Raw genomic sequence first — 16,779 nt, 5'->3', positions numbered from 1 at the left:
ATTTTACAATACAGTTAATAATATTGTTAATCTAATATTTTTTTTAATTCTATCGAATAACTATTTTAATATAAAACTATTTCTTTTCTTAAGGTCTGCAAGGTGGTCCAAGGTACAACATTGTGATGTACCTTGGGTCAGTCCATGTTGTACCTTAGTCCATATGATAAACAATGGATTAAAAAGTATTTTTCTTTCGAGGGAATGAAACATTACATTTCAGTATACAAACTTTATTTATTAACACATCTTTACATTAGTCATTAAATGCTTTAACAGCACTTAACTTTTAAAAATACACAAATTTGACCTACCTGGAAAATTAATGGAAAAGTAGCCTATTTAATTACTAAAGTTTTTTAATCTGAAAAATATACAGGAAAATTATAATTTATCTCAGTAAATAACAAACATTTTGGCTCATTGTACATTGTACAGGAAAATATCAACAGGAAAAATATATGTGTTTTGTTGACGCTAGAAAGTGCCATCATAAGTAGGAGGAGAAAGTTTAAATTCAATGTCTTCCTTTGAAACATCATAAATATTATCTGTCTAGAAAAAATTTATTGCTGAAATTCACTGTTTTGTAATAATGAACTTCATTCATCTCATTAGGTAATTTTTCCACAATTCTTGCATTATAAAACAATCTTCTTCCTTTTTTCCCCTATGACTTTTACAAAACAAAGTCCTCATTTTCAAGTTTGAAAATTGTAGAATTTCCAGTTTCATCCATATTATAAATCATATTAGGTGGAAATTTATATTTTCTATTACTGTTTTTAAATTAGTAAAAAATGATGTAGACACCACATGACTTCCTTATATGGCTATACAAACTAATTACCTCTATGGTTTTCTCAGTTTGTTGTTTATGTGTTTCTCACCAAAAATCAAGAAACACAATCAAAAATATTTACTTTTACTATTGAAATATTAAAACTAATTTTTCACAAAAAGCTAGCATTACACAATGGGGTAAAACAACATCCACAGTGCTCCCTGTAGCAAATCAAATGACACTCTACTGTTTCCTGCTTACATAGCAGCACAATCCAGACTAACTCAAGGTACGTATGACACAAGGAACAACACTTTCCCCTACAGATATAGTATAAGAAAAATTGATTACTTGAGAAGTACAGCTGCAAAATTTGATCCAAATGGATCAAGATGTGAAGTTTGCCATATTCTATTATGCATTTTGTCATAATTATCGACTGTAATATGTTCTGATGATGTGTGTGTACCAAGTACCGACAATAAATTAAATAAAGTTGTTGAGTGCCCAAAATAAAATTTGCCCAGATAATGTGATGAACTTTCATTATGAACAATGTTTCTGAAATAAAATTTCAATATTACAAAAAACTTATTGATTAACATGATGAGATGCAATTTAAAATGTTGCAACAAATAAATTTGCTCTAATCTAAATACTTAGAAATATATGCTTCCAGAAAATGTTTTTGATGCATTCACAAATAACATAAAAAAAAAAAAACATGATGTACACAATGTATTAACCTCAATGTGCAAATAATATTCAGGTGACCGCGAAGCACCATACCCCCTAAAGTTAGAACTAAAAATTTGTAATGAGTTATAAATAAAAAATGCGGTAAAATAATGAATTATTTTATTTACTTACTTGATACGTTGCATGAACGCTTGGTACGCTCATGTTGCATGAACAATTCTATATGTCACCATGTCCTCTGTGACATGTTACGGAGCATTTCTGGTGTTACGTTATGGAAGGTGCCCTCACATCATCACGCAATTCTTCATTTGTGGTATGACGACGTGCAGATATGTATGCCTTGATAATTCCCACAATGAATTGTCTGGTGTGGTGAGATCAAGACTTCTTGGTGGTCATGACAATGGAGCTTGGTGACTAACCTGCTGCAACCATATTGGTTCCATGAGATCCTTCTCTTAAACTTCTGGTAATAATCATGCCTCCAACATCTCTAAATAAGTATGTGCATTCAGAGGTCCATCAGAAAAATAAGGATCAAACAAATTACCAGCTGTCGTTTCAACCCATATGACGCGTGATGCATTTCTTTCCAACTCTGTTCCACAATAAAGATTTTCGTTTGCTCAAAATAACGCATTTGTGGAATGCGAACTGCGACAGATTGCACATTTGTAAGTAGAAAGCACCTTTCCACGGTGCACTGCAGCAGGGAATTTTTCTAATAAAGCCCAGCATGATTCAGCAGAACGTTCCATATCTGCATTTTACAGTTCATTGATAAACATGGACGAAATGGCCTAACTTTCACGTCCTTTTTCATATGGTCTTGCATTGTTGTCCGAGGTGTGCAAAATTCTGCTGACCTTACGAGCTGATTTCATTGGGGATTGTTGAAAGGAAACTGCAACAGCGGCACATACTTTAAACTGTGTTAACTTTCGTCCACTCCGCGGCCTATCTTTAACACTGCCTAATTCAATGCACATTGTTCCCAAGCCAACACTGTTGCTTTTCATGGTGGCGGCTTATTAAAGCGCTGCCAAAACATATCACTATTAGCTTCATTGTTTGATACGAATGTTTTTTTTCATGAATCCATACACTTGTTACTAATCGCTCTTCGACGCTGTAACTACTCGTGTCGCCAATTAGTACATCTGTTTTTTTATTCATAGTGTGACGTAAAAGATTGTTACCAACCGATCCCAATGAAAATACCTTCTGTTCTAAACACATACCCTAACTCATATTTTTCTTTAACTTTAGGGGTACCATGACTTCCCAACCAGACTGTCGATAACATGAATAATTATATTCAACATTCTTGAATGACATGCGATTTAGATTTACAAACAAATTAAATTGGTGAAAAATATCATATTTAATGAACAAATATTACACAGAGCAAGTATGCTGTTCGATCATTCAATAAATGGTCCTAACCATTTCAAGATGAATGCCAGTTACAATAGCATCATCTGCAGTTACAACAAAATTGAAATAACGCTAAGGAGAAGAAATTTCTCCTTAATTTCATCGTTTTTTATCGCTAGCAAGTATTTATATTACATATGTATTTATGCTATCATTAATACTGAAATTGCTGAATAAACTAAACAATTAACAACAAAATTGTTAATTACATTGGAAATACAATTTCTCCTCCAATTGAAGAATGGAAGATTTCAATTGGTGAATCCTTCCATTCAGTGATGAAGAAATTGATCACTAATTCATCTTCATAGTTCTGATAAGTTCTTCTAGTAGTATAATTCCATGAATTTAGGAAGTTATCTTTAGTTCTGAAGTAATTATTTTTAAAGCTAATTCATTAAGTTACTTTTATACATACTTAACATTACAAATAAAGTGTGTATATATTTTTCTTTTGTATCTATATCAGTTCATTTATACATCTTCAGTATTTGTAAATAAAGTTAAATAAAAAAATAATACTGTATCTCAATAAAAATTTACGTTTGGTAAGAATTATAGTTGGCTCATTACAACTGGACAAAATTTAGATTTGTTCTAAATCATTTAAAACAATTGTATGAATTATTTTACATGCACACAACAATAGTTAAGTAAGCACAAAGTAAGATAATTAACATTCTTAAAAGTAAATGGTATAAGTAATAGTAAGTCTAACAAGATTACAAGTCTTTAATTAAATGTTTTGAACTTTTCAAATAATTTACACATCTTTGTAATCCCCCACTAATACATCTTGTAAATATTTTTCATTTGCTTATTGCGTTTAATTATGTATTTATTATTTATATTTATTATGTTGTCTTTTTACATGACTAATTTCATTACTTCAGCATTATGCCTTTCTGCACCCACTTTGTTGCAAGATTAGCTTGCAGCTCTTGACACTCGGGAACTCAGAATTTTTGGTCAGTATTATTCTTCTGGTTCATAGTTCCTTTATTTGTATCTAATCTTCCAGTTATTCATCTCCATAAGCTTTTTTATTATATAGAGTATCTTATTCTCACAGATTAGAAGTTTCTTAATTCTTTCTTTATTAGCATCCATGTTTAGCACCTTTACAGAGAATACCAGATGTTTCTTAAACACTTACTAAGGATTTCTAGACATTTAAAAAATTAAAGCACTTTTAATTTGCTTAAAAAAATGTTTACTGTGATTTACTCTGTATTAATTTACAATAAATGTTCAAAAATTCCACCATTGACATCAATGCACTTTCAACACATTTCCGTACATTTTCTGTTGCCAACCTAATGATTTCTTCGCTTTTCTTGATGATGGCAGCAGCAATGAGAATGCAAGCAATCAGTTCCATCAGTGTGTCTACTTTCTGCTTGTATACCTCACATTTCATTCATCTCCATAATAGTAATCTAAGGGAGTAAGGTCCAGTGATCTAAGTAGTCAATTTACCACCTGAGACTGTAAAAAACTACACTTTATTTAAACTAATACATATCATCTTCTGAAGTAATATCTTACGATGAAAATGGAGGCTAAATAGAAAAAAGAGAGGGGGTCAATTTACAATCTCTATGTCCAATCCATTTATCAGTAAATTTTTCATCTAACAATTTGTCTTACTTCACTTGTGAATTGTGTTGATGCATCAAATTGATATAAATTTCAATTAATTTCACTAATGAGAGATTTTCAAGCATTGTAAGAGATTCTTTGTCTAAAAACTCCAGATAATTTCCCCCTGTGAAACAATCTAGTATGAAAGGGCCTATTAATAAGTTGTCGATCATGCCACACAAAACGTTCACCAAAAATCATTGCTGGAAATTTGATTCAACTGCAGCATGTGGGTTTACGTCAGACCACTGATGTGAATTCTGTGTTGCTTATGCCATTATGGGTAAAATTACCTTTGACCGAAAATAATATTAACAACAAAGTAGTAATAATTGTTAACCCAATGACAAAACTGCAGTTATTTGGCATGGTCACCAAGCTGGAGGTGTTTGAAATTTTTGAACACGATAAGGATGCAGTCCGTAAATAAGTAATGTCCTCCATACTGTACTTTCTGGAATGTTGGCTCGTGAAGAAGTTCTTCACATGTTTGATGTAGGACTAAGATGTACCAGGTGAATATTGTTTTTCCTTTCATCACCATGTACCAGTTGACGTTCAGATGAAACATGAGTGCTGGGAAGTGTACCATTCTCATGAAGCTTATTAAAAATTCTACAAAATACTTTACATTTTGGAACTACTCATCCAGGACAGCTACGATGGTATTCTTCCACCCAACTAAAGTACTTCCATTACAAAAGCCATACACAAAAATCATATCAGCATATACTGCATCAGTGAAGAGATGTGGCATTTTTCAAAACAAAGAATTCAAAATTAAATTTCACTTTTTTTAAATTCAGATTTAATTGGAAAAATATAGGTGCAGTTTAGAGTACAAAAATCCCAAAGCCACTACATAACCTGATTCTCAAAAATAATTAAAACTTTAATTATTTTTGTCAAAAAAATTAATTATGTCAAAAAAAACTAACCCAAACTTGAATGTTTATCATTAACACATAATCACAATTTTATTACAATTAATATTATTCAAATAAATTTTGAAGGTAGTGTTGCCAACCTAATTTCTCAAAAGTCTAAATTTATTCTACTACCTCTCTTTTTCTGTTTAGACTCCGGAACCACCGTAAGGTTCAGAGGATGATATGTATGAATGTAAATGAGTGTAGTTTTGTACAGTCTCAGGTAGACCATTCCTGAGATGTGTGTGGTTAATTGAAACCCAACCACCAAAGAATACCGGTATTCACGATGTAATATTCAAATCCATATAAAAGCCTTTACTAGGACGTCAACTTGCAAACAAGTTCACCACTAGACCAACCCGATGGGTTTAAATTTTAACTTATTGTAAAAGTTTAAATGTTAACTTTTGTTTTTAATAATAAAAGTTTTTTTTTCTAAAATTTGTAAAAATTTAATCAATTATCTCAGAATAAAATTCTCTACAAATTTTGATAATATTATTTACATGCTTATTATCATTTAACAAAGTTATTGTACCTCACCCTAAAAAAAACTTGTTTTTTGTCACCAAATTTTTCTGTTTAACGTTGAATATGATTGAAACTACACAATATACAGTTCTGGGGCTGTTTTATTCAAATATTTAGGTCAAAAACATAAGAAAGCATCAGTTTTACTCTTTATATAATGCCTTAAAAATTTCTTATCAGGGGAACTGAAATGTGGACAAAATTTTTTGCTAGCTGCAACTCGGTTACAAAGCATTTTCGGACATATTTATATGAACATTTTTTTTAAATTTCATTCTCTAGAATCAGCTCCTGAATTATTTCTCTTTCCTTCTGAATCATTCTGTAAGTATATATATATAATATAGAAAATGTAATAGATATATGTCCTATGTGGACAGGAAAGTCAAAGCAGGTGTAGCTTCCATTTCAAAGAAACTTCCATAAAAGATTCTCTTGCACTATATGTACTATTACACTGTATTTCTTCGGCAGTTCTTGCATGGCACTGACCCATTATTTCATCATTGAATTATCAAGGAGTAATTCTCCAATTTTTACACATAGAGATAGCATGTATATTCTTATTTATTTCTCAATTCCAAAATTTCCAAAGCGGTAACATTCCTGGAAGTTGTTTATTGAAATCTTCTATTGTTTTGTTGTTTGAAATTATTGTTTATCCACTTGATTTTTCAGGTATTCTAGCTGTTATAATCTTCTGGAGAATTTAATATTTCATCCACCTATTTGGTTTTTTTTTTGATAATATGCTTCATTGTAGCTGTAAATATTTAGTGTAATTTTCAAAAGAAATGTTAGGTCTGCTAAAAATAGTCCGAATTAAATAATTTTTTGTATTTTTTAAATTTTTGGCCTGGACCAAAATGCAGTTGACATTGTAGGTAGATGGTTGCATTAACAAGTTTTACTGGCTATTTTAAAATAAATTAAATATATTTAATAGGATGACTACATAAAACTATTAAAAAAAATACTACTTAAAAGCAATCTGAGTATACTTACAAAAACTGATTTAACATATCTTGCATGAGTGGGCAGCCAAATTGGCGATTAATTGTTAATCCCGGTCCAGAATTATAATAATATGCTAAATCATTCATGTATTCAAAAACCTGTGGGATAAAGAAATACAGGCTAGAAATTTCTTAATTATTTCTTTGATTATTACCAACTTTTCTTTTAAAAGTTTCAATTGGTTAACTGATAGATAAGATCTTAAACTTTGTACAATGTATATGCAAAAAATATGTGTACAACATATGGAAATGTATCGTATTTTTATTTATACCAAGAGGGATAAATTTAGATGTTATATTCTCCCCAACATATGTGAAATTTACATTATTTATTAAAAGTGTTTTTTTGTAGTTTGAGTTCAAATAATGGTAGGAATTTCTGTCTACATATTTAACTCTGGAATCCTACTACTCTGCCTTCCTGAGATTTGTATTATATTAACCACTGATAAATTTTACGCAATCATTATTATTTTTTTATAATTTATAGCAAAAAAATTGAATGCTATTTGCACTCTTATTAATATTTCCTGAATGTTCTTTCCATCCTCATAGAAATTGTATCTTAAATATTCGTACCTAAAACATTTAGAATCCAGTTTTGTCTACCCCAATTAAAATTATGAGTGAAAATTAACACAAGCCTGCGACGGTTGTGTTCTTTAGGTTTTGATAATTGATTCTTATGTTTTTTTTGGCACTGAATCTGAAAATAACCTTCATTTTTTTCTATCAGATCAGGATTTTTGTAAATTGTAAATTTCAAAATTTGTAAAAAGTTGAAAAACTACAAAAATGTGATGTAATAAAATAAATTTGGCTTATACTCTGTTTACTACTTAACCACTTTTTTTGCTTATACTATACTTTTTCATAGCTAAACAATTGAGTGGTCTGAAGAGGAGAGCGGGGTGGTTATTGACCCCTTAATTTCTAATAAAATAAGCCTAATTTCTATAGTGCATTTTTACATTAATTCAGTTTTATTTATTTAATTATTTTTTATGAGGTATTGCCTTTGGAGACCACTCCCCTTCACCAATTTTTACAATTTTATTCCATCATCAAAGTTTCTTTAGATAGCTTATACTTTTTCTTCGCATTTTTCCTTCTATGTTCTCTATAGGGTTTCTTGGTGTAACACCCAGCACTTGTCTGCCATCATCGTAATTATCCATTCTTTGGCACCTTCTTTCCTGAAGAAGGTGCCAAATCTCATGTCCTGATGAAATCTCTCACCCATCCTTTTCACCAATGCCACACAGATTTTCAGGAAAATAGTCCACATGTGAATTTAGAAAGTGAACCTTCAAGCTCATGGAACAGTCTAAATTTGTGTACTTCTACAGCATGTTCTCAATGTTAAATTTGAAGTTTGGATCCTTCTTATTGCCCAGAAACTTGTTTACTATCCAATATCTTTAACGGCTCCCCAGGCTTCTTTTTCTTCAACTTCCATTTGCTTTTCAAAATTACCATCTTTGAGAAGTTTTCTAATGTCAGGACCAGTAAGGATAACCTCTTTTAGTTTGGTGGTTGATAAGACTGGAAATTTGTCACAGATGTATTTAAAACATTTACCTTCTCTTTGTAAGGCTTTGACAAATTGCTTCATCAAATCTAACTTGATATGCAGAGGTGTAAGGAGAACTTCATCTGGATTTATGAGAGCTTTTTGGTGCAAATTTTTGGCGCCATGTTCTAAAGCTTTTTATCACCAATCTTTCTTTATCCAATGATTTTCTCTGTCTCTGCTAGTCCATTCACATAAAAAACAAGGAAACTCTGTGTATCCTCTTTACTGTCCTAGCAGCATTGATATTATTTTGAGATCGCCGCATGTAATCTTGTCATATTTAATTTTATCAAGAACGAATTCCAAATTATTGTAACACTTTTTTAAACAGACAGAATGTCCAATGGGTATTAATGGGATAAGTATTCCCATTGTGAAGAAGGACAACTTTGAGGCTTCTTTTGGATGAATCTATGAACAGTCTCCAATCGGTACTTTCGTTTGAAATGTTAAATTTAGTGAAAAGTTCACGTACATCAGTGCAGAAGACCAATTCTCCTTCTTCCGAAAAATGTGGAAGAAAAACCTTTTTTCTGTACCTGAACCAGGAAAATGAGGTGCCAGCTGCTAGCAGGATCTTCTTCTTAAGCCTCAAACCAAGAAATTCTGAATTTTCTTCGGTCAGATGTAAGTCTCGAACCAAATCCTTTAGTTCAGACTGTGAATAAAGCTCTGGTGCACAAAGTTTTAGTAAATTATGTTAGCATAATTTAAGAATTAATGGAGATGTATTGGGGAAATGAAACAAAAAAACTATTTGCCAGTTTGTTATTAAAGAATTTGAAAAAAATAATTTAGTCTGACAAGCAGATGGACCACTGAATATAAAAATAGGATGAGAAAAGACTATGGAGGAGAATAATTATGTTATTTGGGAAGTAGAATTGCTAAATATGGATGAAGCAGGAGCGATATAAAACACTGAATAGCACAGGCGAAACGAGCTTTCAGTCACAAATATAATTTGCTTACATAAAAAATTTATTTAAGCATCAGGAAAGCATTTTTGAAAGTACATATATCATAGAGCATAGCTTTATATGGAAGTGAAACTTGAACGATTTGAGTACTTGAGAAGAAAAGATTAGAAGCTTTTGAAATGTGATGCTATAAGAAATTATTAAAAATAAGATGGGTGGATAAAGTGACAAATGAAGAGGTGTTGCGGCAAATTGATGAAGAAAGAAGCATTTGTAAAAATATAGCTAAAAGAAGAAACAGACTTATAGGCAACATCTTAAGGCATCCTGGAATGGCTTTGATATTCGAGGGATAGGTAGATGGGAAAAATTGTGCAGGCAGGCAATGTTTGGAATATGTAAAACAAATTGTTAGGGATGTAGGATGAAAAGAAATAGATATAGCGAAATAAAATGACTGGGACTAGCTAGGGAATCTTGGAGAGCTGCATCAAACCAGTCAAATGACTGAACAAAAAAAAAAAGTTTGACATATTTTTTAAGTACAAAAATGATTAAAGTTTATTATTTTATTAGGCATTATCTTTTTAATTTATATTTTAGCACGATTGATAGAACATATTAATATTTATACCTTCAAGTCATCTTTGCTAAAGGCAGCGCACCATGGTGATATATCAGAAGTATCCCAAGACTTAGAATAACGGCAGAGATTGTACATTTTGTCAATTGTCGCTATATGACATGAAATGTAAAAAGAAAACATGATAAAAAAATAAACAATCAGTGAGTATTATAATTAAGATAAATTAAAACGCTATAATTTATAAATATAATATGTTAAAGCAAATTTCTATTGTTATATTATTTTTAAAGTGCACAACTATGTAAGAAAAGAAAAGGTCTACAGATAAAGTATAAAATAAGTATAGTAATATAACTAATAACTAATTTGATTAACTTAAGTTGAAAATTTTAATAAAAAATTTAGTCATATAAAATGATTTAAGAGATGCTAAGTTTTTTCAACTATGTTTAACATAATACTTTACTTACTGACTTTACTTGACCTTCTGTTCAACAAAGAACAGCTATTGCAAACAATTTTTTAAATTTATTTATTTGAAAATTTTAGTTTTGAATGTGAAAAACCAGAATATTTACAACTAAATGGGTCAATCCATATAAACTCACCTGATGGTGGTTACATTGACCATTATTTTGTATTCATTCTCTCATATTTCAAGAGTTCAAAACCAATTTTTTTTATCTTGAAAAAATTGTTTGTATGCACTAGGTTAAATCTGATAATACCTTGCACACCAATTTTTGCATTTTTTGCCATTTGAAGTTTTTGTAATATCTCAGAAACTAATTAATTTAAGAGGTGTTGCTCAGGATGTGAGCACTGATAATAAAGATATCTTTATGAAGTTGTTTCCATTCAGCACGTCCAAGAATACCTTTTAAATTATCAAATGATGAGTGGGTATGTCTGAAAGACATTTTAAGGAACTCACTCCTTTAGAATTGACGACAGCAACTGGGACAATGAAGTTTCACAGCTGATATTAAAATAAATTGCACTGGTCACATCAAAGAGCTCAAGAGAGAACTTTATTAATCACATTAACTTTTTTCTATGGCCAAACAAACATATAATCCTTTGAATTTCAATTTTTTATAAGTACAAGATCTGGTTCTTAAAAGAAAAAAGTGATAGGTATTTTCTGGTTTTCTATTTTTTCTATCATATTGTGACTTGAGTATCTTGCTTAGTAGTTGAATATCAATGTTTAATTTTTACTGCATATTCTATTCTTAAGGAGATTCAAACCAAATAGTTTCTGAATTTTTATTACCTTCCCCATCTAAGGTATGAGTCAAGAATGCATTTTGAAAAATCCTGTTTTATTCATCTTTTATAAAAATAAATACATCAGACTTCAAAATTATTCATAAATAGGCTCAGTAGAACTACGTTAAGAATAGTTATGAATATATTAGAAGAAGAGGTGTGATATATTAGAACTAATGTCTCTTCTGTTCACAGTGAAATACTTGTGCAAAAATTTTAATCTTTACATTTTAAATTATCTGATTCGGAACTGATTTTAGAGGATAAATAAACATCAAACAAATATTATGTAATTAACATTAATACATAATAATTTTTGTGTAAAACACAATGGTTTTTATTTTAAATCTATAAGTTTATTAGTTTATGAGATATTTAAAAAACTGCAAATGCCAAAAAATGCAAAAATTGGCAAGCGAATCATTTTTAAATTTAACCTAGCACAAATGGTTTTTAAACCATTTGCAACTTTATCCTAATATGAGAGATGAATGTACAAAAAATACAAAAATCAAAAGTGGTTATGCAACCCTTTAATTTTAGATCAAATGATTTGATATGAAATGACCCAAAAAAAGAAGAAAAAAACTGTGGCTAGCATGTGAATATACTTCAAATAATTATAATAAGAATAATAATTGTATTAGGAATTATTAATCTCATGAATAAATTATTAGTTGAGAATTATTATTCTTCATGAAAGACAAATTTATTACTTCACCAAGATTTAGTTCTAGATAAATTTGGCAGCTAGGATCTAGTTACCTTACTATAAGATTTTATCTGTAAGATCTATAAGTTATTCTTGTAGATCTAGGATTTCTAAGTGTTTGTTCTCACTAGTTCACACTTCATCAACTGAGGAGAAAGATTTGTGCATTAAATGGTAGTATTTTAAAGTTTATGATTACTTTTTGTACAATTATTCATTATGGTACGCAGGAAAATTGCTTTATTTTATTGAAACAGAATCAAAACAATAAAATCAATGTAAAAAACTTATAACTGTTTAATTGTGATCTATAAATATCTACTCTCATTTTCTAAAGAAAGTAAGACTTGAGTACTAAGTATCATTGATAAGAAATTTACCAAAAATATAACTCAGAGTGTTCTGTTTCAGAAAAAAAAAGTAAAGTAACTTAAAAAGTTGAACAACTTTCAACAACTCAATTAAATAGTTAATTAGTTCATAATAAATAATCAAAAATTAATCAATAAAAAGTAATTAATTTAAAAACATAAAATCATGTAAATACATTATAAAAAAAAGTTATTATTAATTACTATTAAACTAACTAACTACACACTTAATTATTGTACTTATCTTAAACATTTCACAAACCAAATATCAGAAGATATAAATAATGTTGATGTAGGTAATGTAACAGGCTCTGATATGTTAAAAGCTAAAGCTCTCAATTGTTCAAAGCACATTATTATAATTAAAATATTATAATTTTATGTTGATGATAACTTAAGATAGTTTGAATCATAGTAAAGTGTTATTGAACAAAAATTTATTTTATATTGTAAAAGTAGAATCTAAGTCTTCTAACAGTCTCTAAAATACCCCATAATCTATACTGTTAAGTTTATGGTTTTTATAAGCAACTTACCAAACAATGCAAAGTTGTAAAAATATGGAAAAACTAAAAGAAAACCTTATTAAATTGATAAATAATCTAAAAGGGTGGCTTTCAATTAACAATTTAAAATTAAATGTGGCAAAAATAATTTCATTCATTTTAAGACTTAGTAAAGTCTTATTATAAAATAAACACTATTTTATAATAATGTTTTTTACTTACATGTAATAAAAGGATAAAGTTGTTAGGTTTTTAAGATGTTAAAAACATTTGATAGTATGATCATGTCAAATGTGTAAATAAATGACATCTAGTTTCATGCTTTAATATGCGGCATCGAGCACATGTTGTAAAAATTGCTAATAGTTCGCATAATTTTAACCAGTCTTATCTTATGAAATTATTATTTGGAATAACTTCAAGAACTGGGAAACAATACGAGAAGAAATAATAAAATTTATGCATCCACCTTCAAAGGCAACTTTAAAAAATACATCTTAACTTTTTTCCTTCAACGAAATTGTATGAATTTATTTGCTATATGTATTGAAATTTAAATACTTTTCAAGAAAAATAAATGATATTTACAATGACAACAGAAAGAATCAATTAAGAAAATTTTTACACAGACTGTAATTATATGATGAAAGGTGTGGTAATACGAAAATTAATACATAAATAAATTTGAATTCTATGGGATTGATATACCAGAGAATACAGTTATTTTTCAAATACTTAAAAAGATTTTTAGCTGAAAATACTTTTATTTTAAAGAAATTTGTTACCAAAAGATTTTTTTAATTTAAAGAACTGGATTAGCCAACTGATTCCATTCACTTTCATATATTTAAGAATGATGTATTTTAATGAATAGTTTTCACAGAGGTCATTAAAAATTAATTCATAAATATTTGAATCCATTTTAATGGTAATGTATAGTATTTCTTTTTGTAGCTGAATTTTTGTTATAATGTGTGTCATTTTTGTTTATTATTTATAATTTTTTGACAAATTGGTTTATAATTTTAGATATAAATAAATGTATGGGTCCATAAAATATTATTATCATTAAGTGAGGAAAAAAGTGCAAAGTAATGAATGATTGATTACTTACACTACTAGATATAAAAGCCCATGGTGTAAAACAAAGTACAACAGGGTCTAAAAAATTGCCATTGGTAAGTTCTTTCATTAAAATTCATAACACCGGATGGTAATCCTCCCAAGGAAACAGACAAGGATCCCGTTTCACAAGTTTTTACTCTTTTTTCCTTCAATGTTTCATTTTTTAATTTTAATTAAAAAAATTTTTCAGTTTTTTTGTTATGAGTTTTTAAGTTTTTATTATTATTTTTTTTATTGTTTCTTAGCATGTATCATTACATAATTATATACTGATTACAAATGAAGTCAGTTGTTTACAAATGGAAAAATTTATTTTTCTTTTGTAAATGATTTCTGCAGCAGAAGTAAACGAACAAACATTTCTGAGCTAGCACTAGCTTGGCTAGATTGTAGAACCATAGCTCAAGTGATGGGGATTAACTGGTGTGGACAGGAGTAGATGCACACAATTTATAAAGGACTCTTAATTTCGTAAATAGGAACAGGAAATCACAAATGCAATAACATTTTTAAGAAAGTCTACATCAGATTTTAAATTTAGGTTTCGCAACAAAAAGTCTCTAATTTTCTGGACTGGGAATCTATTAAAAAATGCAAAAAACATATTTTATGTAATATGGCCTTAATATAACTACATATACTTAATAAATGTATAAACTCTTAGTTAATAAATAGTTTGGCAAATTGCATCCTGGGAGCTGAATGTAAATTATTTATTAAAATTCTGCTTTTATCTGCAGATAGTTCATTTTATACCAGTGGATAAACATACATCTCTCTAGATCGTAAAAAAAAAATAATTTTTTAATTATGCAGAACTAATAAGGGGCATTTTGCAGTCTAGCCCAGCCAAAAAAATGGCTGATAAAAATAACATATGACTAAAGTGTTGCTTACCTTATATTAAAATGAAGTTCACTCAACAGATACTTATTTAAAGCATACATATTGTAGACCGTAATCAATTTATTGAATGTAAGCCTACTGCTGACATACAGTAATTCATTGACCTAAAAAATAATCAATCATTCACCAATTCAAACTAACCACAGATACCACAACCACTAATGAATTTCAATGAGACCAATCATTCTAACTATTTGGATCTGTCCTTAACTACAAAGTATAGCCCTTGTATTCTTTCCCTTAAATGAAGGCAAAACAACTTACATTGGCATCAATATGATGATAAAAATTACTCTGAAACTTTAATTTTATAATTACTTGGGGAAAGGCTCAATTTACAAGATTCTCTGAAATCATTTTATTATAAAACTGTGGGTGATCACAAAATATTGCCATCACATCCACCAGAACTACACATATCAGGCTGATAGTCAACTTGACCTTCTCGTAAAACAGTTGACTACCTTTAATGAGAGTACAAGCAGAATAATACATACACAAGCAGATAATAAATTTTTAAATGTAATTGTATAGTACATACTGAAAGGGAGTAGTTTTGAATATCCAAGTCTTTCGCTGACATTAATTATGACAGTTTTCATATGAGTTCCCTTTTTAAATAATCCTTTACTTTTCATTTTATTATCATCATCATTATAATACAGCACATCATCTTTACAATCAGGATAGATCTAAAAATAATGTAAACAAGAAGTAAATAATGACAGTATCTGTGTGCCAATTTTGTTTTAAATTTGAGATCAAACATGTTACTTGACAATATTTTTTCTTTTTTTTGGCAAATTTAATTTTGTAATAATACCTAATTTAATGCATTTTATTGTCTAATCTGCATCATATTTATAAGAGGAAACACCAAAAAAAGTATTTATAGAGGTACAATTAGAAACTTTTTCTCCTTACCAAGTTAAGGGATTGTGTAAAAGACTATGGTTCATTAGATGCAAGTCAGCAAATATCAGTAGTAATGCAAGTAGAAGTTTTCTGAGTATGTTTAGGAATCTTGGATTCAGTTTCAAGCTAGCAAAAGGTGTTATTCCGTGTTTTAAATACAGCACATAATCTTCTCGTGAGACATTTTAACCATCAAATGAATTCAAAATATGAGAACAAATATAATCTAGAAAACAACTTCTTTTGTAGGTGCACAATGTACTGTCAGAAATGGACGCAGTGATGGGGTTACCAGCAGCACCAAACCTTCATAAAAGTAAAGGTTCAGAGTCCTATCAAATAATACATAGTCTTACAGTGAATAATCTTACTACTAATTGATTGTATTTTGTGGTTAAATAAATTATAGCAATAAATGCATTAAAACTGTATGCAGGAAACAAACTTTTAATGTGATTATATTCACACATTAAGTGAACATAATGTGTGACGAAGTCACATGAAAACATTTGCATGATGTGTTTTCAGAGTTCCTTCCATCATCAGTTATTTCATTTTTTTTCATTTTTTAAATTATATGATTCAGGATAATGAAATAAAAGTTGAAAAGTTTTTAGTTTACTATGAGGCATTTACATGCCAACTTTTACTGATAAATTCATGAACGAATTATACATGAATTTATGAGCTTATTGCGATACAAAATTGTGTTATTTATAACACAATTTTATAATTATAACAACTTGTTTTCCTTATATTTTTATTATAACACAGTTTTGTGTTTTAACTGTTTGACACTGAATAAAATCAGTGGAAAATATCTTTGCCTAGTAGAGAAGAA

At 29.2% G+C, this 16,779-nt stretch overlaps 1 protein-coding gene across 3 annotated transcripts in view; it reads right to left on the bottom strand.

Moving 5' to 3' along the window:
• Nucleotides 1–16,779, bottom strand: part of LOC142330089 (multiple inositol polyphosphate phosphatase 1-like) — a 45,343-nt gene that overhangs the window by 4,172 nt on the left and 24,392 nt on the right. For all 3 annotated transcript variants that reach the window (XM_075375147.1, XM_075375146.1, XM_075375145.1), the window contains 4 exons: nt 15,565–15,715; nt 10,180–10,280; nt 7,036–7,145; nt 1,136–1,345 (listed from right to left, as the gene is read on the bottom strand). In XM_075375147.1, the coding sequence (XP_075231262.1) occupies nt 1,136–1,345; nt 7,036–7,145; nt 10,180–10,280; nt 15,565–15,715 (572 nt within the window). The remainder of the gene's footprint in view (nt 1–1,135; nt 1,346–7,035; nt 7,146–10,179; nt 10,281–15,564; nt 15,716–16,779) is intronic.

Source organism: Lycorma delicatula, chromosome 9, assembly GCF_047948215.1.
Source record: "Lycorma delicatula isolate Av1 chromosome 9, ASM4794821v1, whole genome shotgun sequence".
In the NCBI taxonomy this organism is placed as follows: Eukaryota; Metazoa; Arthropoda; class Insecta; order Hemiptera; family Fulgoridae; genus Lycorma; species Lycorma delicatula.
The sequence above is the reverse complement of the archived record's forward strand: the minus strand, read 5'-3'. Positions and strand labels throughout refer to the sequence as shown.